The sequence below is a fragment of the Aquarana catesbeiana genome, linkage group LG01 (assembly GCF_042186555.1).
Source record: "Aquarana catesbeiana isolate 2022-GZ linkage group LG01, ASM4218655v1, whole genome shotgun sequence".
In the NCBI taxonomy this organism is placed as follows: Eukaryota; Metazoa; Chordata; class Amphibia; order Anura; family Ranidae; genus Aquarana; species Aquarana catesbeiana.
Genome location: NC_133324.1, coordinates 446465380 through 446487650, shown reverse-complemented (window position 1 = coordinate 446487650; position 22271 = coordinate 446465380). Strand labels below are relative to the sequence as shown.

Here is a 22271-nt window from a genome sequence, read left to right as displayed (position 1 = left end):
GGATTTCTTTTGCCAGCCTGTGGCGACAGGGAGTCCAGGAGTGGCTGCATGCAGTGGCCAATCAGGTATAGATATTTGTGGAAGCTCAAAAGCCCAGAGGAAATTTGGGAGATCACCCAGTGTGCGGAATGTCGCCGACTTCCAAATCATGTCTGGTTGGCAAGGCCTTAATATAAGCCTCTTTGTCCCAGCTACTGAAGGACCGGTGTGATTTAGGGGAATGACAGGCAGAACGGATGGAGCCGTTTTCAGAGTCTGCAGGGGACCTGGCCCGCTGTCTGGTTCTCATATGTGGTGTGGAGTGCTGTGAAGCAGTTCCCTGTGAGGCCGCATGTGTGCCTGAGGATCGGGACGGCACCATCTTGGATGAGTGGGCCCTAATCGGGTGAAAAAACGGCTGATTTTCCCTTCCTTATGTGGGTTGGGGGTCTGTTGGCCCCCTCCCCCACCTCTCCTTCCCATTACTGACCTTTGTTGCAGTTCCGAGGAGCGCTGAGAGCTGTGGATAGTCCGATGTGTGCAGGAGCTCCAGGAGGACACATCCTGCTTCTCCATGCGCTGGGCCACGCCCCTGTCCCATTCACTTTAATGGAACGGCTGGTGATGCGGCAGTGACACAAGGTGAGGAACGTGGCAGCAGCAGGTGAGTAGTTGCCCGCTAACTGGCGCTGCCATGATGGATCTGAAATCACAGGTGCTCTTTTAATATAAGGACTTATTCTTGCTGGTAGTTAGAATATTTATAATTTGCAAACAAAATGTTTTCCTTTTTAGAATAATAAGCTTTTAGGTTAGTAAAACAGCGATATTGAAACCATTTCAATCATATAGTTTGTAGTGTACATGGATTTGCAAAACAATGCGATAAAGGAATATTCCTGAACTTTGTTTTATCTTATGGTTACTGTGACATTGTGTGAATGCATTAGCCTCGGTTCACACCAGAGGCGGCACGACTTACAGGTCGCCTCACCGAGGCGACCTGCACACGACTGCCGGGGCGACTTGCAAGACGACTTCTGTACAGAAGTCTATGCAAGTCGCCCCCAAAGTAGTACAGGAACCTTTCTTCTAAGTCGGAGCGACTTGCGTCGCTCCGATTAGAACGGTTCCATTGTACAGAACGGGAGGCGACTTGTCAGGCGGCTAGGTCGCCTGACAAGTCGCCCCCGTGTGAACCGAGCCTCAATGTTATCTCAGCTTGCAGAGCATGGATTCATTGAATTAATGAGTTTACCAAAAATGTAAATATTGCAGAATATACAGCTCATGGTCCATTTCATGCTGAATAAACTAAATTATTAATGTATCTTAAATCGAAAACTATCTTTAGATAGATTTTTAATCCAGAAGCATTTTATTAAAATTAATTTGTTTAAAAAAAATAATAATTTGTATCCATCCTGATGGTGGCGTCAGTTTGAACAAGAGGAGGTTATCTGTTAGTACAAAATACACCAAACCGACACTGCAGTTAAAGACCAGGCTTGTTTGTGCAGTGAACAATGTTTCTTTTTAAAGTGGATGTGAGAAAATTGTTTTGATTGTAGCCGTATTAGTGCAATTGTCACAATTGCACTAATACGGCTACAATCAAATCAAGTAAAGTGGATGTAAACCCGAATTATTATTATTTTTTTTTTTTTTTCGTACTGTAGAGTATAAGATTTCCTATCATTTGAGCCCAGTCTTGCCACACAGAGTTAATCCATCTCTGAGCAATCCTCTTTTATTGTTCAGTGAGACAATTCTTGACAAACTGAGAAAAACTTTGTCAAATCCTCCCCCTTGCTGTGAGTGACAGGTGATTTACATCTCGTGCATTAGCCTAAGAGACATGCAGTATTTTTAAATTCCCACCCCAACTCCTTTCTTCAGCAGCTCTGCAAGGATTGGCTGTTCCACACCTCACCATGATTTGTCATGCTGAAGTCATGTGGTTACTTTCCTGTCTTTTCACTGGATGTTAGAGATCATAGCAAAAGTTCAGTGTTAGAAATACACAGAGAAAATGCATATTGCCGAGGGGAGTGTAGAGGTGGGCGGGGAGTCTACTGACATCACGACTCCACCCACCGAGCTCCAGACAACAGACCCACCCACAGAATATGCAGTTTTTCGGTTCTAATAACAGACAGAGGGGAGACATTTGACAGGTAAAGATACATGCAGGAGGCATGTATATCCTTATAGATAACCCCTATGGCAGTAGTTTAGAAAGGATGACATTGGGTTTACATCCACTTTAACTGCCTGCCTTAGGTGGGATAGTGTTTTGTGTGTGTTTTTTTTTGTTTATCCTTTTGCCGCGGCAGCCCTGAGGGCTCTTTGCGGAACCCCAGGGTACTGTAAAACCCTGGTTGAGAAACGCTGATCTTTAGGTACTGTTTTCCTTTGACTTCTTGTGGCTTTGCATGAGATTTGGTGGTGACATTACTGTGCTACTCCCTTATTCTTTTTTTTTTTTTTTTTGTCTCTCTTGCTGGAGAGGAGGTTGTACCTGAGAGTGCAATGCAAGCACCTCCCTGCTTCTGCCTCATGCATTCTGTGGACCTGTGCTGTCCTACATATTGACCTAATCGGGTAATCTAATCCCCAACAGTCATCAAAGCACTAGACGGCCTCTCAGGACAACCGCTCTCGCGCGCCCCCGGGGGCGCGCAGCGAGACGATTGCGGCCACGCCGTGTTGCTAGGATACAGCGCGACTTTGATCTGTGTAAAGAGCCGCTGCTCTTTAACCATGTGATCGGCTATGTTCAATCGCAGCCGGTCACATGTAAACACGGAGATGCGGTAATCGGCGCTCCTCGACTTACACCGACAGTGTGAGGAGAGGAGAGACGATCAGCAGCATCTCCTCACAGAGCACATCTAGGGATGTAATCAGGACACTGATCATCAGTGCCCTGATTACAATTAAGTGCCAAACAGTGCCATCACTGCCAGTACCCACAATTGGCACCAATCTGTGCCAGCAATCAGTGGCCCTCAGTGATGCTAGTCAGTGCTGGCTATCACTGCTGCCCATCAATGCCACCCATCAATGCCCATCAGTGCCGCCTATCCGTAGTGCCACCTATCAGTGCCCATAAGTGTGGCATATTCATGCCTCCTCATCAGTGCCCATAAGTGCCGCCTCATCAGCGCCCATCGGTGAAGGAGAAAAATTACTTATTTACAAAATTTACTGACAGAAACTAAAACTTTTTTTTTTTTTTTTTTCAAAATTTTTGGGCTTTTTTTTTTTTTTTCTAGGAAAATTATTAAAAAACCCAACAGTGGTTAACCACTTCAACACATGGCATTTTCACCCCCTTCCTGCCCATGCCAATTTTCAGCTTTCAGCGCTGTCGCACTTTGAATAACAATTGCGCGGTCATGCAACACTGTACCCAAATTAAATTTTTATCATTTTTTTTCCCACTAATAGAGCTTTCTTTTGGTGGCATTTGATCACATCTGCGGTTTTTATTTCTTGCGCTATAAACAAAACAAGAGTGACAAGTTTAAAAAAAAGAACACTATTTTTTACTTTTTGCTATAATAAATATCCAATTTTTTTTTTTTTTTTCAAAAAACACATTTTTTCCTCAGTTTAGGCTGATGCGTATTCTTCTACATATTTTTGGTAAAAAATATCACAATAAGCGTATATTTATTGGTTTGCGCAAAAGTTATAGCGTCTACAAAAAAAGGGGATAGATTTATAGCATTTTTGAAAACATTTTTTTTTTTTTTACTAGTAATGGCGGGGATCTGCGATTTTTAAGTATTGATTTGTTTGCGCAAAAGTTATAGCGTCTACAAACTATGGGAAAGAGTTATGGTATTTTTCTTTTTTTTTTCTTTTAGTGGTATTGCAATGAACAGATCAGACCCTTTTGACACATTTTTAGGACCATTGACATTTATACAACGATCAATGCTAATAAAAATGCACTGATTACTGTGTAAATGTCACTGGTATGGAAGGGGTTAACACTAGGGGGCGATCAAGGGGTTAAATGTGTTTTCCCTCAGTGTGTTCTAACTCTATGGGGATGAGACAGAGTAGGAGAGGAGACATATCGCTGTTCCCACTTACTAGGAACAAACAACATGTCTCCTCTCCTCTGACAGCACAGAGATTTGTGTGTTTACACACACAAATCCCTGTGCTGGCGCTCGTGCATGCGATCGCGATCTCCGGCCATGCGCTTCAGGTCCCCCCCCGCCGTGCAGTGGGCGTGCGCCCCCTCTGGTGACTCTTAAAGGAAACCCTGTACGGGGTTTCACGCAGGGGTGCCATTCTGCCCCCGTAAATTTACGTGAGCCGGTCGGGGTCCAGTTAAAGTTATGTTGTCAGGTACATCAATGTGCACAAGGTAAGGCCCCTTTCACATGAAAGGTCCGATCGGGTCCATCTGTAAGGGTTTCAAGAGGATCTGATCACATCCTCCATTCACTCCTATGGTCCGCTGGGCATAAACAGACTTGTGTCCATTTACACCCGCCTACTTCCAATCTGAACCGGTCTGCTAAAACAATACGGAAGGGGATCTGTTGTCCTCCATCTAGGTGGATCGGATTGGAGGGTAGTCAAGTGTAAACAGACAGTGGAGTCCGTTTACACCTGCCGGTCCATAGAGCAGAACAGGCTTAGTCTGTGTCCGCTCTGCATAAATTGAGCAGACACAGACCTGTCGTCTGCACCCTCTGCTCTGCTCAGCAGAGGATTTGCAGACAGATTCCCTGCTAATCTAATCAGAGTCTGCCCCGTGTGAAAGGGACCTAAAGCCCTGTACACATGGGCTGAATGTCGGACAGCATCGGCCCCTGTGTACTGCAGCCAGTCCGACAGAAGCCAGCTGGGTTGCATGGAAAAAACTAGCAGTGTGTACTAGGCTTAACACTGATGCCAAAGCACAGACGTCACATGATACCCTGGATAATCGTTTAGTTGTTTCTATGCACCACTGTAGGAACTCCCCCTTTCTGTACAGAGGGCCTTCATATCTGCCAAACTAAGATAATCCCTGTCATTCAACAGCCCAGTGGGAGAGCATGTTGTGGATGCTAAGGTCTTGGAATTGGACTGTTGAAAGGTGGGTTGGACCTGAGCCTCAAATTTGGCAGAAGTCAAGGCCTTCTGTACAGCAAGAGTGCTCGGTACACAGATGTCGATGAAAACAATATCATAGGTAACTCTGCTGTCAGCATTTGGGCAATATTGTTGAGCATTTTCATATACTTGACAGATTTTTTTAGAGCAGCAGGCACAGTTGGCTTTACATGCAGAGCAGCAACTGTCAGATCTCATGGAGCCTCACTGCTCTTCTTTTTTAGGTAGTAATAAATACTAGGCACTTTTTAGCTTTTTAAAGTGGTTGTAAACCTCAGACATAAAATCTGAACAAAGCATATCCCTCTATAGTGTGTGCTTGTCTCAATTAGGAGCATGAAGTGTAATTTCTGTCTGCTGCTTCATTCCTCTGCTATAAGCATGAGTCCCTTCTGATAATTTTTCCTGACACCAAGAGAAAAATGGTGACGGGGAGGGACCTCCAGTTGATTAACAGCCTCAACTCTGTTCCTGTGTGCTGTGTGAAGGGGGTGTGTGTGTCTCTTCCCTCCAGTCAGCTCTCAGACCTCTCCTCGCTGATGTAACTTCAGCTCTCCGCCTCCAGCTTTTCAGAGCTGAGAGATCCTGTGTAAATTCTGCACTTTGAGTGGATGTAGGGAAAAGATGGCTGTAGATAAACAGGTACAATTGATGTAGGAGGATTTGTTTCATCTCTGTGTATCACCTCAGGTCAGTCACTTCACTGGGTATATGTGAGGGTTTACAATCACCTTAATTCATTCTCTGCAAAAAAAAAATACCTTTTTTACCCTAGGTCGCTGGCTGAACAAAAAAAACAAAAACAAACTGTGCATGTGCTTGAGTACCTGAATTTGTTTGATCTTGGCCTATTCTAAACCCCAATACAGAAGATCTCAGACTAGTAGAGGGAATGGCAAAATTTTGACAACCAGGCTCTGCAGCCAGGTGGGCAGGGAAATATTATACATTGACTACAGTAGGTCAGCAACTTGGTTCACCTGTCTGGCAGGGCTGTTTAAATTGTAAGACTGTATAGACAAATAGGCACTTTTTAACCTGCAAAAAGATTTGTATTTCTGTGTAATTTGCTTGTATATTTGGTTGTTAGCCTGGACTACACCTATAACATTTTCAGGCCAAGTCGTTCAACCTATTCCCCAGAGCAGATGTAACTGCACCTCTGTACAAAGCACCTATGTGTGCAAATAACTAATTTACATTGAGCATATCCATACAGACAGTTTGCAAACCATGGTGAAAACTGTTAGCTGTTATATGTTGCTCATCTGTAGTTCAGAAATAATTCATTTTATAATTCTGTTCTTTATGGTCTTTGAGTTATTTATGCTAATTTATGTTTAGATTATTATCTGGGAGTTTGTAACTATTGATAACATGGAAGTTAAATGGTTGTCTCCTAATATGTAATCCCCTCTCGTCGCTTCCCGGTCATCTCCAGGATTACTGTACCTGTCGGTTGGCCCAGAGCCGATCCATTCCGTGGCTGGGCAGAAAGCTGAGTGAGGGCAAGAAAGCCCCCAATTGGCTCTATGCCCTTGGAGGACTGGAACGAATTCTGATGTCATTTCTGGCCTTAAAGGGATGGGTTTTTTTTTTTTTTTTCATCTCTTAAAGGCAAAATTATTATTATTATTTTTTTTCTTTCTTTAAATGTAAGGTCTGAGGTTTTTTTTTTTATTTTCTGTCATACTTATTTCTATTGCAAGGGATGTTTACATAAAAAAAAAAAATTGAAGGGACAGTGGTAAAATAAATAAATTTTTTTTAAAGCGCCCTATCCCTCCGAGTCTGCGCGCAGAAGCAAACGCCTATGTAAGTTGCGCCCTCCACATATGTAAGTTGCGCCCTCCACATATGTACATGGTGTTCAAACCACACGTGAGGTATCGCTGCAAAATCCTTAGTGAGAGCAATAATTCTAGCACTAGACCTGTTCTGTAACTCTAAACAGGTAACCTGTAAAAGATTTTTGGGTACCATAGTTTGTCGCCATCCATGAGCGTGCACAATTTTAAAGCATGACATTTTAGGTATGTATTTACTCTGCGTTTTAACAAAATCTTTCACTTTTTCAATAGTTTTTTTTTATTATTTAAAAAATTTATTTTTTCAACAAAAAAAAAAAGCGTTTGTAAGTCCGCTGCGCAAATACAGTGTGACACAAAAAATATTGTAACAATCACCATTTTATTCTCATGGGTCTTGGCTAAACAAAAATATATTATGTTTGGGGGTTCTAAGTAATTTTCTAGCAAAAAATACTAATTTAAACTTGAAAACAAAAAGCTCCAGAAAAAGCCTTGTTGTAAGCTTTTGAAAAACAATCCATGCAGCATTTCTTCCTTCCACCCCCCCCTTTTTTTTTTTTTTTTTGCAGTGCACCACAGTTTATGGTAGTGTACTGTATTACTATACGTTGTAGTGCGCTGCAACATGTGCATCAGAGCTACAGTGCCTTGAAAAATATTCATACCCTTTGAAATTTTCTACGTTTTTTGTCATGTTACAACCAAGAACGTAAATGTATTTTATTGGAATTTTATGTGATAGACCAGCAAGTGGCACATAATTGTGAAGTGGAAGGAAAATGAAAAGTGGTTTTCCAAATTTTTTACAAATAAATATCTGAAACGTGTGTCGTGCATTTGTATTCAGCTCCCTTTTACTCTGATGCCCCTAACTAAATTCTAGTGGAACCAATTGCTTCCAGAAGTCACCTAATTAGAAAATCAAGTCCACCTCTGTGTAATTTAATATCAGTATATAGTAAATATAGCTCTTCTGTGAAGCCCTCAGAGGTTTGTTAGAGAACCTTAGTGAACAAACCGCATCATGAAGGCCAAGGAACACACCAGATAGGTCAGGGATAAAATTGTGGAGAAGTTTTAACCAGGGTTAGGTTATTAAAAAAAAAAGAAAAAAATCCAAAGCTTTGAACATCTCACGGAGCACTGTTCAATCCATCATTCGAAAATGGAAAGAGTATTTATATAATCACACACATAGGATGGACTTGTGTCTTTTTTCGACCTCAGTTACTATGTTATGGCACAACTGCAAATCTACCAAGACATGGCCGTCCACCTAAACTGACAGGACGGGCAAAGAGAGCATTAATCTAAGAGGCAGCCAAGAGGCCCATGGTAACTCTGGAGGAGCTGCAGAGATCCACAGCTCAGGTGGGAGAATCTGTCTACAGGACAAACTATTAGTCTACACTCCACAAATCCTGGCTTTTTTGGAAGAGTGGCGAGAAGAAAGCCATTGTTGAAAGAAAGCCATAAGTCCTGTTTGCAGTTTGCTAGAAGCTATGTGGGGGACACAGCAAACATGTAGATGAAGGTGCTCTGGTCAGATGAGACCAACATTTAACTTTTTGGCCTAAAATCAAAATGCTATGTGTGGCGGAAAGCATTGAACACTGCACATCGCCCTGAACACACCATCCCTACCTTGAAACGTGATGGTGGCAGCATCATGTTGTGGGGATGCTTTTCTTCGACAGGGAAGTTGGTCAGAGTTGATGGGAAGATGGATGAGGCCAAATACAGGGCAATCTTAGAAGAAAACCTGTTAGAGTCTACAAAAGACTTGAGACTGGGGCAGAGGTTCACCTTCCAGCAGGACAAGGACCCTAAACATACAGCCAAAACTACAATGGAATGGTTTAGATCGAAGCATATTCATGTGTTAGAATGGCCCAGTCAAAGTCCAAACCTGAATCCAATTGGGAATCTGTGGCAAGACTTGAAAAGAGCTTGATTTATTTTGCAAAGAAGAATGGGCAAACATTTCACTCTAGATGTGCAAAGCTGGTAGAGATATACCCAAAAAGACGTGCAGCTGTAATTGCAGTGAAAGGTGGTGTTTTATAAAGTATTGATTGGGGGGGGGGGCTGAATACAAATGCACGCCACACTTTTTACATATTTATTTGTAAAAAAATTTTGAAAACTATTTATCGTTTTCTTTCCACTTCACAATTATGTGCCACTTTGTGTTAGTCTGTCACATAAAATCCCAATAAAATACATTTACGTTTTTTGTTGTAACATTATAAAATGTGGAAAATTCAAAGGGGTATGAATACTTTTTCAAGGCATTGTATGTTGCCTTAGTGCAGGGGTGTCAAACTATATTTCATCTAGGGCCGCATCAGCAATATGGTTGCCCTCAAAGGGCTGCTTGTATCTGGGTTGCGCTACATACAGAGTTCAGGGGTGCACGCTATGTGCAGGGGTGCACGCTATGTGCAGGGTGCAGTGGTGCACGCTATGCGCAGGGGTGCACGCTATGCGTAGGGGTGCACGCTTTGCGCAGGGTGCAGGAGCATGCTATGCGCAGCAGGCAACATCTCTCCACCACTCTTCTCCCATCCCCCCACCTCTGCACACCTCTGCCTCCACCTCCACTTCCCATCCCAGCTCAAAAGCAACTGCATTCATGTGTAGGCTGTACAAGGTTTTTACAACACTCCCTCTCCATTTCCACTATTGGATAAAGCAAGTCCCCAAAAGCTCACCATCAGCGATGCATGGAAAAGAAACAGACGCCAGATCTGTCCTGAACCTCCTCCACTGAAAGCTATGCCGGACCAACCGCGTATGGTCACAAACCTGGCTCCGCTGGAGGGACTGAGGAGAGAGGGAAATGTTTACCCTTGTTGCCTAGGAGACCAAAAAGCCGCGCATGCGCTCAGCTCACACAAAGCATGCGGGACTCAAGATTCAAGATATTAGAACCAAAAATGTTTACTCTTGTTGCCTAAGAGACCTGGTGTGACAGCGGAACGAATAGTCAGCCTTGAGAACAGGAGGTAGCGACCGCTGCGTGGGCCACATACTAAGGCTTGGCGGCCTGGATTTGGTACCTGTGCCTTAGTGCATTGGAGTGCTATGAATGGACCACAAAGCTCTAACACACAATGTGATGTGTGCACTACATTGTAAAAGTGTGTTTCAGGCCTTCATGCCTGTGAAAGACTGCTTCATGTACAGCAAGTCTTATTTTGTCCATAGTTGCATGTTGACTATTATAAAAGTGAAAGTAGGCATGAAAAAAATGTGACCGTTTTTGTCAGTTGATCAGTTTGAACTAAACTATTGTTGTGTTCTGCTGCATAGAAGCTGACAATCCTTATCAGAAAGCGATAAACCGATGGAATAGTAGTCGGGGTTCTTGCATCCTGCTTCAGTGCTGATATCTTATTTACATGTATTTACTAAACACTGTAGAATTGTGACAGCCGCAAGCTTTGCTAGAAGAAGAAGAAAAAAAAATTGACTGTTCCTCTTGTATAAAGTGTATGTGTGTTTTTTTTTTTGTTTTTTTTTTTATTTCTTTTGGAAAAAAGGTTTAACCTTTTAAAATTGAACCAACCACTTTCAGCCCTTAGGATATACTCGTATGTCCTCGGGTGAAAGTGGTGGTATTTTTTTTAAAACAGATCAGGCAGGTCTACAGCCACCCTATCGCTTTTACAGGGTGAAGAAGTGGACCGTGCACCGCCTTTTATGGGCTCTCCCATTCCACAGGGGAACCTGGCACCTATGCGACTCTTCGAATCTGAAGGACGCAGAGGAGTGTGAAGAACTTCCGTTCCTCTTCTGTGACACAAGAAACTGGAAGTTACCAGGAATTTGTTTCAGTTGTTTGTTTACTAGGCGTTACTTGCTAGTGAAGCAGCCGATCAAATTGATCTTGGTTTGATCAACTGCTTTTGGGGGCAGTGGAGGGATTGGTGGTCTAATAGACCCTGGATCTCTCAGTAAAGAGTACCTGTTACCGCACAACTATCACAAGGAATGTTCACCCCTTTTTAAATGCAATAAGTTGAATGAAAAAAATAACATTTAAAAACAGTGTTAAAAAAAATAATAATAAGCAAATTTAAAGCGCCCTCATGTTCACATGCAAATGCACACATAGGTCCTACACGCATGTGTGAATTGATCGCCCCACTTGTGAGGTATCGCCATGAACATCATAACGAGAGCAATAATTTGAGAGCTCGCCTTTGAACTCTAAACCGGTAACTTATGAAGGCTTTTAAATCATCACCTATTAAGAGTTGCTTTTAAGGAAAACTACTAATGGGTATGTTCAGTGAGAGCATGTTTTAATTGTGTTTTTCCTTTTATGTGCCACGTGTTCATCCATATTTTCTTATGGTATTGAATGTAGAAATATATGGATTGACCACTAGAGGGTGGATAGATTACACTTTACAATGATTCTGACTAATTTCTTGACAGCTGATTAGCTGTGATTTTAGCCAGGGAATTTCTTTTGAATGTTATTGTGAGGAAGCGAGCTTGAAAGCAAAATGACTAGTGCTACAGAGCAGGAAGCAGAGCCTGATTATGCAGTGAGCATAAAGCTGCCCCTTGTACAGATATTATTACGTACTACTATACATAGAAACAAATTTTTGAAAATTTTAAGGCTTTATGTACACACAGCCTACTTTGACTGCCGGCAAAATCGCACCCCGATTTTGCCGTGGTTTGCGTTTGCTGGCTGTCAATGTTCCTGTCCTGAATGCGATTCTTCCGAGGGATTTTGAAGCTCCCCTAACCGTATCAGCTCCTAAACTTTAAAAGCCTATGTGTGCATTGACACACAGGCTTTTATGGAGTTGAGTTTAGGAGCTTTGGCAAAAAAAAAAAACGCCAAAAGCTCTGCAACTCAAGTTTAGGAGCTGTAGTGTACATGAAGCCGAACATTGTTTACAGCTCTTCCTATTGCAGCACCCAGGGCCGGAGCAAAGATTTTTGTCTACAGGCAGAGAAGCATTTTGCCACCATCCACCCGCCACACCTGCAGGCATGTCGGCATCTCTGGCTGTAGCAAAGAGTGAGGGTGACCCTCACTGTGACCTCCTCAGTGCCTTCCGCTGGCCTGACCCCCCCCCATCCCCTGCTTTGTGGGTCCCAACGCCTCCCTGCACAAACCCCAAAATCTGCCCCTCTGCATCGTTGCAGGTCCGCTCTGTCAGCGGGACATGCACACCGCCCTGCCTGCCTACTGTGCCCTCTGTGCTCTCTGACAACAGGCAAACTAAAGCTTCTATGGTGCACCCTGTCTCCTACCGGTTGCAGCGTGGAAGTTTTAGTTTGCCTGCTGGGGGGAACAGAGGCCAGGTATTTAAAAATCAAAATCCCCAGCAAGTGTTTGGGAATTAGGATTTCACAACCCCCCCGTATGCTGGGACTGGTTACACCTGTGTTTGGGGTGCAAATGCCCCACAGCTGCATCATTCATTCAGAGATCTTGCACGTTATTACCAATTCTGTTGCATTGCTTTTGTAGCCTCTGGGAGTATCTGTTGAACTAAATTAAGTTTTTGTTTTGCTTGTCAGTTTACAAATGGATACATTATGGTTATACTATGAATATTATAATGAATATCGTGAAGTTGTGAGAATACTTATTGAACAAAATCTTTGGATTTATACTAAAACTACACTAATTTACTTTTCTTGTAGGCGGCTGGCTGCAGACATGATGGAAGATAAAGGTCCTCGGGTTGCAGATTACTTTGTGGTGGCAGGCTTGACTGAAACCTCCAAACTCCTGGACCATGATATGGGGGGACGTGTGGATACCAAAGCAGTGGGCCCCAAAGCACCAATTACAGATATTGTTGTTATAAACAGAACAGTTGGTGAGACGGTGCCAGAGGGCTATACATGCATTGAGGTCACACCAAGTGGTCTTCAAGCAAATCTCAACCATGGCAGTCTGAAGAGCCCAGAGCTGTTTGTGTGTTACAAACGAGAAAGGGGAAAAGCACCACTGATAGATGTTGGGTAAAAGCTGTTAAATTTATCTATTTTTTTTTTATTATTTAAAGGCTAACTCCACTTTCGTTGGGAAAAAAACAGCAAATAAAGAAAAAATATGGCGTATACAATTGCAACACAAGTCATATTGTAATTGAATGTTGTTTAAAAAAAATTACCTTTTCCTTTTCAACCTGCAGCTCTGTAATTTTCTGAAAATGCAATATGGCTACCTGGGGGTGTTCTGTACACAGAGTGCCCCCCAGAAACATAATTTCCTGCTTGTGTGATTGGCTCACCAATTTCCCCAGAACTGTGCACTAGGATACAAGTCAGATTTCAGGTATCCCCTGCAACAAACATGTCATTTTTGGTGAGATATTTTTAATAGGAAATCATGGCTGAAGGGATGCAGACCCTGCCACCTTCCTCACTAGAGCCTGGCAGGTGCACAGCTGATTGATAATTATGAAACCACTCCCATTAGACTCACTCAGCCCAGGGGCACAGAGGAACAAACAGTGATTTCTTCAGAATAACAAAAGGTAGGAATCTGCAACAAAGTTTGTTAAAATCCTTGTAATATACATAGATCACCCCGGGGGGAATGTTTTTTTCTCAACACAAGTGGAGTTATTTTAAATGTGTTATTTAATGCAATTGTTAGACAATCAAATCTTATAATTAAAGGAAGTTAATGATTAAATACTTCATAATGATTGCAAGTTTATTTGAAGAAACCACAGATTTTAAATTATTTCCATTTAATTAACCTACAAAACTTTTGTGTCCTGTTTGTGAATTATACTGGTAGTAAACGCTCCCTGATACATTTTTCCTATTTAAATAATTTATAAGCACTGTACAAATTGCTGTGTATGGATCAATTCTAACCTGCTCTGTTTGCCTGTAATCTGTCCTGTTCATTTTCATGACGTCAACAGTGCATGTGCATATTTTCCTTGATTCATGGCACACTCACTGGACTGTCAGTCTATCCATTAATATGCATCTCCTCTGCGGCACTGTTCTGACATCCGTGGGAATACGATGCCATTCAGTTCCTGAAACACCCTGTGTGACTTGCATTGTCACAGGGGGTGTAAACATCGGCATAAAGCACACCATCCCAGAGCAAGTAGATTAGCTGTATCACATAGTGGACTGTAGCTTTGTGTAAAAAAAAAAAACAAAAAACCCTACACGATCAATAAATGTGTTAAAATTCTTGCCCACCTGTCTGTTCCTTGATATGATGGACATGATTGCTATAGCAATCGTGAATGAAAAGGAGGCTTGGCTACAATGTTACTGAGCATGTGTGGGATTACAGCAGGGGCAAACGGGGCGAAAGTGCACTGCAGACTCGAAGGACACTAGAAAAGATGGTGCTGGCTGCTGCTGGGAAGCAAGAATTTTAAAAACTAATGAAAAAAGTAAGAAACCTCTGAAGGGGAAAAGAATAAAGCAGAATGTTATGGAAAGCTTTTTGAGGGGCTGAGCTTTACTACCTCTTTAAGGGACGATTTTACACAGATTTGTTGCAGTAGCGCATGGTAAAATGTTGTACCACATTACCAGAGCACACATTAAGGCATACAATGTATGTAGCACTCCACAACACAGAATGCATATGTTGTGTTGCACTACATTGTTTAAAATGCTGCAGGTGTATTAAGTTGAATTAATTTTGAATGGCCTGGCCTAAAGCAGTGCATGTTAATGGGCATGAATGGGCCCATAAGTCCATCTAAAACTTATTGAACCCAAAGGCATGGCGCTTGTATATCTCACTATCCACCCTACTTCTTTATTTACCCCTGTAACGGAACCCCGCCGCACTCCGCTTGAGTGCTTCCGTCAGTACACTGCTTCCTCCAATCTGGATCTTCAACCAGACGAGACTAGCTCAGTTACAAAGCTGGAACATGGAATGTTTGAACAAACTCGCACAAATATATACACCAGGAGGACATCATCCCCCCCCCCCCCCTTCTGCTCATATTACCCTAGCAATACAGACTGTAATCAGAAACAGAATTAACCTAGCTAATTAACTAGTCACTTAAAGCAGCTGAGGTGACTCCATGCCCACCTGGCCATTGTTGTGATTAATCAGGATTTCACTACAGGTCAGACTTGTCACCGAGCTTCACACAGCAGATTACGCATTATCATACGTATAAACACAGGACAAGTATAAACGCAGGAGCCCCCAGTAGCAGATGGACCATCTCCTCCATTGTACAGAGGCCAATGTGATCAGCTCTTTCAATTTCAATTAACATATATAGTACAGAATCAAACAAACTAGGAATAGTCTTTTTATATTTCCTGGGAGATATTGTGGATAAATATTACTGTTCCATTTTAAGTAATCCAAGCCACATTCTCAATGTCCATTAAATAGCTATCCATTTCTTTTCTTGGTCACCCTGTGCCCCTAATAGATACTGGGTAACTTAAACATAGGAGATGCAGGGGGAGCTGAAGCAAGGGTTTCCCAACCTCTCCCAGGAATTCTGGGTTCCACCAGCCCCCCCGCCCAAAGTGACTCCCATCACAACCTCCTACCCTGTTTAGATTCTCCATTGTGACATAAGAAGAAAACAGCACTTCTCTAGTAATACTTTTGCATAATACTTGAATAGAGAGATGGAGCTGGCATCTACAGAGTAAGCCCACTCATAAGTTTCCTGAGAGTTTCTGAAGCTAGTGTTCATGCAACAGGTCTTCATTTCCCTTTTTAGCAATTGCACTGCTTTTTGCTGCTGCAAGAGCCCTGCACCTGGCTAAAAGAATGTCTGCCTTCATCACATCCTGTTTCCATTCTAGATTGTCACCTGCATCCATTCATTACTCTTAGGCTGCTTTCACACTGGGCCAGGCGGTCGTTGATGGTCATTTACCGTCATTTTAGCAGCGCTATTCGGCTGCTAGCGGGGAGCTTTTAACTCCCGCTAGCGGCCAAATAAAGGGTTAAATGCGCCCATGCAGCACCGCTGCCGAAGCACTTTGCAGGTGTTTCGGCAGCGGTGCCCGTTCATTTCAATGGCCAGGAGCGGTGTATACACCACTCCTTCACTGCCCCAAAGATGCTTCTTGCAGGAGATTTTTTTTTTTTTTTAACGTCCTGGCAGCGCATTGGCCCAGTGTGAAAGCACTTGGGCTTTCACGCTGGGACTGCAGGGGAGGTGTTTTTCAGGCGCTATTTTTAGCCCAAAAGCGTCTGGGAAACGCCTCAGTGTGAAAGGGGTCTTATGTCTGTCTGTGTTCGGCCTTTATCTCTTCCTGGGGAGGATAGTATCCTTTTGAGTGCTTCACAAAAATGGCAGACGAGATCAGTGGATACAGGTAGTGGGGAAGGGGAGTTATGTGGCTGGTTGGCAGATCTGTTGTGTGTATGGGTGGGGGAGTTATTGAAATGCCTTTAGGGGAGACCATTTTATGGGGGCCCAGAAGTGTTAGGACCATGTTAGTTTGAGATATGTTGTGGCAGTATAAGAGCCCACAAACATCATTTACCCCTTTTTTTAATCTAATTTGCAACTTCTCCCAGCTAAGTAGGGGCAACACTGTAGTTATGCGTATTATAAATGCTTTTTAAAAATATATTCATTTACTGCATTTTTTTTTCTTTTTTGGGGATCTGAAGTCTGAAAGATTTTCCATTGGCTGCATGATACATTAAGCTGGCCAAACACATATAGATTATCTGCAGATTTTCTATGGTTAGATGGAAAAAGTGCAACAGATTTCTCCATGTATGCTAAACTATGTGGATGGAGGAATCTCCCACTGGGCCAAGCTTCAGTATCTTGCTAGTCGGCCCCGCTGGCTCTCAACCTAAACAATGCCTGCACCCAATCAGAATGTTCAAGTATTGTGAGAGCCAGCGGGGCCGACTAGCAAGATATATAGAAGCTTGAGCCAGTGGGAGATTCTTCCATCCACACAGTTCAGCGTAGATGGAGGAATCTGTTCCACTTTTTCCATCTGACCATAGAAAATCTGCAGATAATATATAGGTGTATGGCCAGTCTTCGTTCAGTCTTATTCTCTGCTTTAGGTCCAAGCAGGTTGAGTGACAGAAGGCAAATTTTCATCTATGTGGTTTCTGCCAGTATAATCCTAAAACTGCAAAGTAATGTGGAATCTGTGTTTGCTTATCACCTCTTGACCATACTAGCAAAACTGGGGGCAGAAATGTAACCGCTGGCTAGGGTGACATAATGCTATGCTGGACAGCTATAGATGTTATTGCATTGAATGTCATAAACCTTTAATCATCTACAGCCGGGGTCGGCAACCCGTTGATCACGATCTACCTGATCGATCGCGATCAGGGCTGTGCCAGTGCTTTCCCCAGGCTCCGTCGGCATTGCTCTCCTTTCACTAGTGAAAAGGAGTGAGCGGCAAGACCTACTGGATGGAGGGTGGGACCGGGAGCTGCTTTAGTTAACGTTGCAAGTTTCCTAGCAGGTGGTTGGTTGGTAGGCGGTCCTAGCAACCATCATCAGCTTGTTAACATATAGAGTAAAGTAGCTCCTGGTCTCGCCCTTCATTCAGCACTGTGCTGCCTCTCACTCTTCTATGATGTACAAGTGCTGTAAGGTAGGAGAGAGCTACCTACAGCTGTGTGTTGGGGTCGAGCAGAGGATAGTGGTAGGGGGGGGGTTGCACAGGAAAGGACACTACTGTGGGGGGGGTGTTGCAGAGGACACTGCTATGGGGGGTTTGGTGCAGAAGACACTACTGGGGGGTTTGGTGCAGAAGACACTGCTGTGGGGGGGGGGGGGGGGGGGATAGCAGGGGACATTGCTATGGGGTGGTAGACGGCACTACGGGGGGGGGGGGGGCAGAGGGAACTACTGTGTAGGGGGGGGGTTGCAGAGGACACTGCTATGGAGGGGGGGCAGAGGGCACTACTGTTGGGAGAGGGTCAGGAGATGCTACCATGGGGGAGGGGGGGACAGGGGACACTACTGTGTGTGTGTGTGTGGTGGATTTACCTCTATGTGTTTTTATGGGAGATTTTATTTTACGACCGCAACATACAGGGATATACAATGTAATACTTATAATCTCACACATAGGTTGGACTTGTGTCTTTTTTCAACCTCACCTACTATGTACTATGTAAAGGGTGCCGCCAACCCCCCCCCTTCCCCAGGGTCTTTGATTTCTTACATGTTGTCCAGGTAGATCTCAACCTGTAAAAAGGTTGCCAACCCCTGATCTACAGTATATTCTAGTAATGGCTTACAGTAAATTAACGCAGTTTGAGACTTAATGATGTCCTTTCAGTTGATCAGCTCTTCATGTTTAGTACAACTTGACCCTTTTGCTTTTGTAAAGCTAGCACTCTTCAAAGTGTCCACCGAGTGTTTTTAACACGAGTAACATTTTTGTTGTGACATTGTTTTATTTGTTGTAATATTGTGTGTTGACAGCCAGTACCTTGACATAACTAAAGCATAGCTGAGATTCCAGTGAAATGCTTCCAGAATACTTAGGAGAGCACCAGTGAGGTACTGTACAGCTGTGACTCACCTAATGCTTACTATATTCTTTGTAGGTTGGTATGAAGGTCAGTCTCTGCTGGTCTCTGGGGAAATTCTTAATTCATTTTATCAGTAGAATTAATCATAGCAGTACTTCTTCCTTTTTTTTATTTTAGTTAAGTGTCAAGTTCACAAAATTCTTCCTATTTTCCCTCTCCCACACACTTTTTTTTTAAAATGTGTGTACTGCAAACAGATAAATGTGATCTGTATAGTTTTGATTTTTTTTTTTGTATATTGTCTTTAACATTTTTTTTGACTCCCATTTCTTATGGACTGCGTGTTCTTAACTTACAGTTGAAAAATAACTTTTTTTTTTTTTTTTTTTAAGAATTTTATCTGCTCCCACTTACATTCGGAAGGCTACTAAAATTACAACACAGGTTTTTGTTGGGTTAACAGGCTGCATTCTCTTAGCACCTGTTCCTTGTTAGTAGCCATCTGGTAGGCTCGGTTCACACATGGGCGGCACGACTTGCAGGTCGCCTCAGCGAGGCGACCTGCAAACGACTGCCGGGGCGACTTGCGAGACGACTTCTGCATAGAAGTCTATGCAAGTCGCCCCAAGTCGCCCCCAAAGTAATACAGGAACCTTTTTCTAAGTCGGAGCGACTTGCGTCGCTCCGATTAGAACGGTTCCATAGCACAGAACGGGAGGCGACTTGTCAGGCGACTAGGTCGCCTGACAAGTCGCCCCAGTGTGAACCGAGCCTTAGGAATGACGAAAAACATTTCTGATTTTGTCATTTTCTAAGACTATAAAATGTATTCTCCTATCCTTTTTTGAAGTTGACCTAAACTCAAGGTTTAGGATGTTTAAACTGTCAATCGCAGAGGAAGAATTTTCCCTTGCTGTAGCCTTTGACCGGTAAAACCTCTGGCCCAAATAGTTAAGTGTTCTTGCATAGCCAAGACCACTTACTGTTATTTCACATATATATTATTCTTATAGCCAAATTCACCACCCTAACTCCTCCACAGCTTTTACACTACCTAGACAGTAATATACTGAAACGTGCCGATTGTTCCCGATTGGTGTGCTATTACTGTGTGGAAAGTTTCGCCGAATGGTTCACGAAATATCGTAATTTTTGTGCCGAAATTCGTCCCATAGGAATGAATGGCGAAATGTTCAAAACTAGAGTGGGAGGTGACAAAAGCTGAGAAATCAGGACATGATTTCTAAACTGCCGCCACTCCCTCATTTTCAAGCCCACCTACACAAATCTTATATCAAAACGTTCAGCTATCCCTGCTGCCACTAAACATGTCCACGGCTAAGCCATAGTCCTGATAGTTTTCACAATATGACCATTTGTTTGCAACTCACGCCGTCCATTGACATTCATTGAAACTCCACTCTAGCCACTTGAAATTTGAAGGGCAATATCTAAACTGCGACTGTGCCTTCATTTTTAATATTTCAGAGACATACTATGTATCAAAATCTAGGTCTGGGTCTTGTGATTCTCACAATATAAAGATCTTCGCTGTAGGATTTAAAATACGACCATTTGAAGTACTGCACTGTTATTACAGCTATCATGATCCTGTGTATTGTGTTTTGAGCAGTGGTTGTGAAGCATAAACATGGCATGAGCGTTGCAAGGAAACAGTGGTTGTAAACACTGATTATCATAAAACAGATAGCACACCTTCACCTCCATTCTACGTCAAGATGCTGAGACCCCCCAAATGCATGTGGTCATACCTTCATCTGCTAGGCTTGATAATGCTGCTAATGTTTTTATAAATGTATGTCTTAATGTAACTGTGAAGCACTTTGGGCAACAACGTTGCAATTAAATGTGCTATATAAATAAATTAAAAGTTGAAATGTATTTCTCACTCTATCAAGCTTGTCATGTGCACTTTTTAAATTTGATCAATCAATTGGTTAGTGTAATGTTTACTATCTTTACTCACTCCTAACACTCCACGCAGTTACTCTGCCCACTAGATAAAGTTACTCTGCCCACTCCATAAAGTTACTCTGCCCAGTCCAACCTTTCCACAGTTACTCCAGCCACTCCAACCACACAACAGTTACTCAAGCCACTCCTCCCAGTTACTCCGCCCACTCCAGTTGTAGAGGCAAGAACACTTCACACAATTTCCCCAGAAATTGTAGATTTTCATTATGGTACTGTAGGTTTCCCCCACCTTAGCTTGCCCTCACATTTCTTAATACTTTCAGCTTGCTTACATCCAACCAAAATATGCTCCTCAGGCTTTTATGTGCACATACACAGATCAGCCATAACTTTGACCACTGACAGGTTAAGTGAAAAAAAAATTCACTATTTTGTTACAATGTCAGATAAATGTCTGTGGGATATGTTAGGCAGCAAGTAAACATGTTGTCCCTGAAGAACATGTGTTAAAAGCAGAACAAATGGGCATCACAGTTTGTGTATGGGGCTGCATAGCCGCATACTGGTCAGGGTGCCCATGCTGACCGATGTCCACAGCCAAAAGCGCCTACAATGGGCATGTGACTCTTTAGGGCTGGAGCACAGAGCAATGGAAGAAGGTGGTCTGGTCTGATGAATCAGGGTTTCTTTTACATCATGTGGATGGCTGGGTGCATGTGCGTCGCTTACCTGGGGAAGAAATGGCACCAGGATGCACTATGGGAAGAAGGTAATCTGGTGGAGGCAGTGTGATGCTGTGGGCAATGTTCTGTCTTGAAACCCTGGGTCTTGCCATTCATGTGGATGTTATTTTGACATGTACCACCTACCTAAATGTTAAAATTATAATACCTGCACTACCATTAAAAACACTTTTTTTGCAGGTGGCTGCAAACAGTGTGTGTTCCCATGCCTACAGATAAATTTTTTATAATAACCCTGTTGTGCCTCCCCAAAGTTTTAAATAATTGCCCTAAAAATTATAAACAGTCGCAAATCTCCTTTAAACATATATGTGCAAATCACAAACCAATAAAGTGCATGACTCCTGCAAATTATGTAAATGATTAAAAGATGCAAATAAAATACCTTGCAAAAGTGGTGAAAAAAGCAGTCGCACATCTCAAATAAATATAAAAATATATATAATATATATATATATATATATACTGTATTTGCAAATCCAAACCAATAAAGTGCATGACAAATTATGTAATATGCCTTACATTTTTTATATATAATTTAATTATATACACAGTCATTTTCATAGTGCAAGAAAAAAAAAAAATATTAGAAAGTCTCTACTATAAAGTGAAAGTCTTCATAAAAGATATTTATGAGTGCATCCAGTGTTCTCTTCTAAGAATCAGTGCAGCTTTTTGAGGAGGAAAGCCGTGATTCCCACCACCATTCACCTGTGCTTTCACCTCAAAGGATGGACCTATTAGCAAGGTCTGATGCGCCTTTCCCTTAGGCAGGGGCTGCCTCGGTCCTGTTCCGTTAGGGTGCTTCTAGTGGTTTTCCTGTTTGTTTGTTTTTTGTCACTCTTGGAATCATCACCAATGGGTGGGTGTATGGCCCTTTAAAAATCGTGTACATATCCTGCAATGGACCCAGTTACCCAGTACACTTACAATATGTAAAAATAGTTAAAAAAAAAAAAAATTAGTATCTGATATGTTGTTATAGATAATATGTACACTGTATTGTCAAAAATATTGGGATGTCTGCTTTTACACACACATTTAATGACATCCTAGTCTTACTCCGTAGGGTTCAATAATGAGTTGGCCCACCCTTTGCAGCTATAACAGCTTCAACTCTTCTGGGAAGGCTGTCCACAAGGTTTAGAAGTGTGTCTTTGGGAATGTTTGACCATTCTTCCAGAAGCACATTTGTGAGGT

At 42.6% G+C, this 22271-nt stretch overlaps 1 protein-coding gene across 2 annotated transcripts in view; it reads left to right on the top strand.

The window, feature by feature from the left end:
- DENND4C (DENN domain containing 4C) overlaps positions 1-22271 on the top strand; it is a 245983-nt gene that overhangs the window by 30547 nt on the left and 193165 nt on the right. For both annotated transcript variants that reach the window (XM_073636528.1, XM_073636518.1), the window contains exon 2: positions 12594-12917. In XM_073636528.1, coding sequence (XP_073492629.1) covers positions 12610-12917 — 308 coding nt within the window. In that variant the 5' untranslated portion in view covers positions 12594-12609. The remainder of the gene's footprint in view (positions 1-12593; positions 12918-22271) is intronic.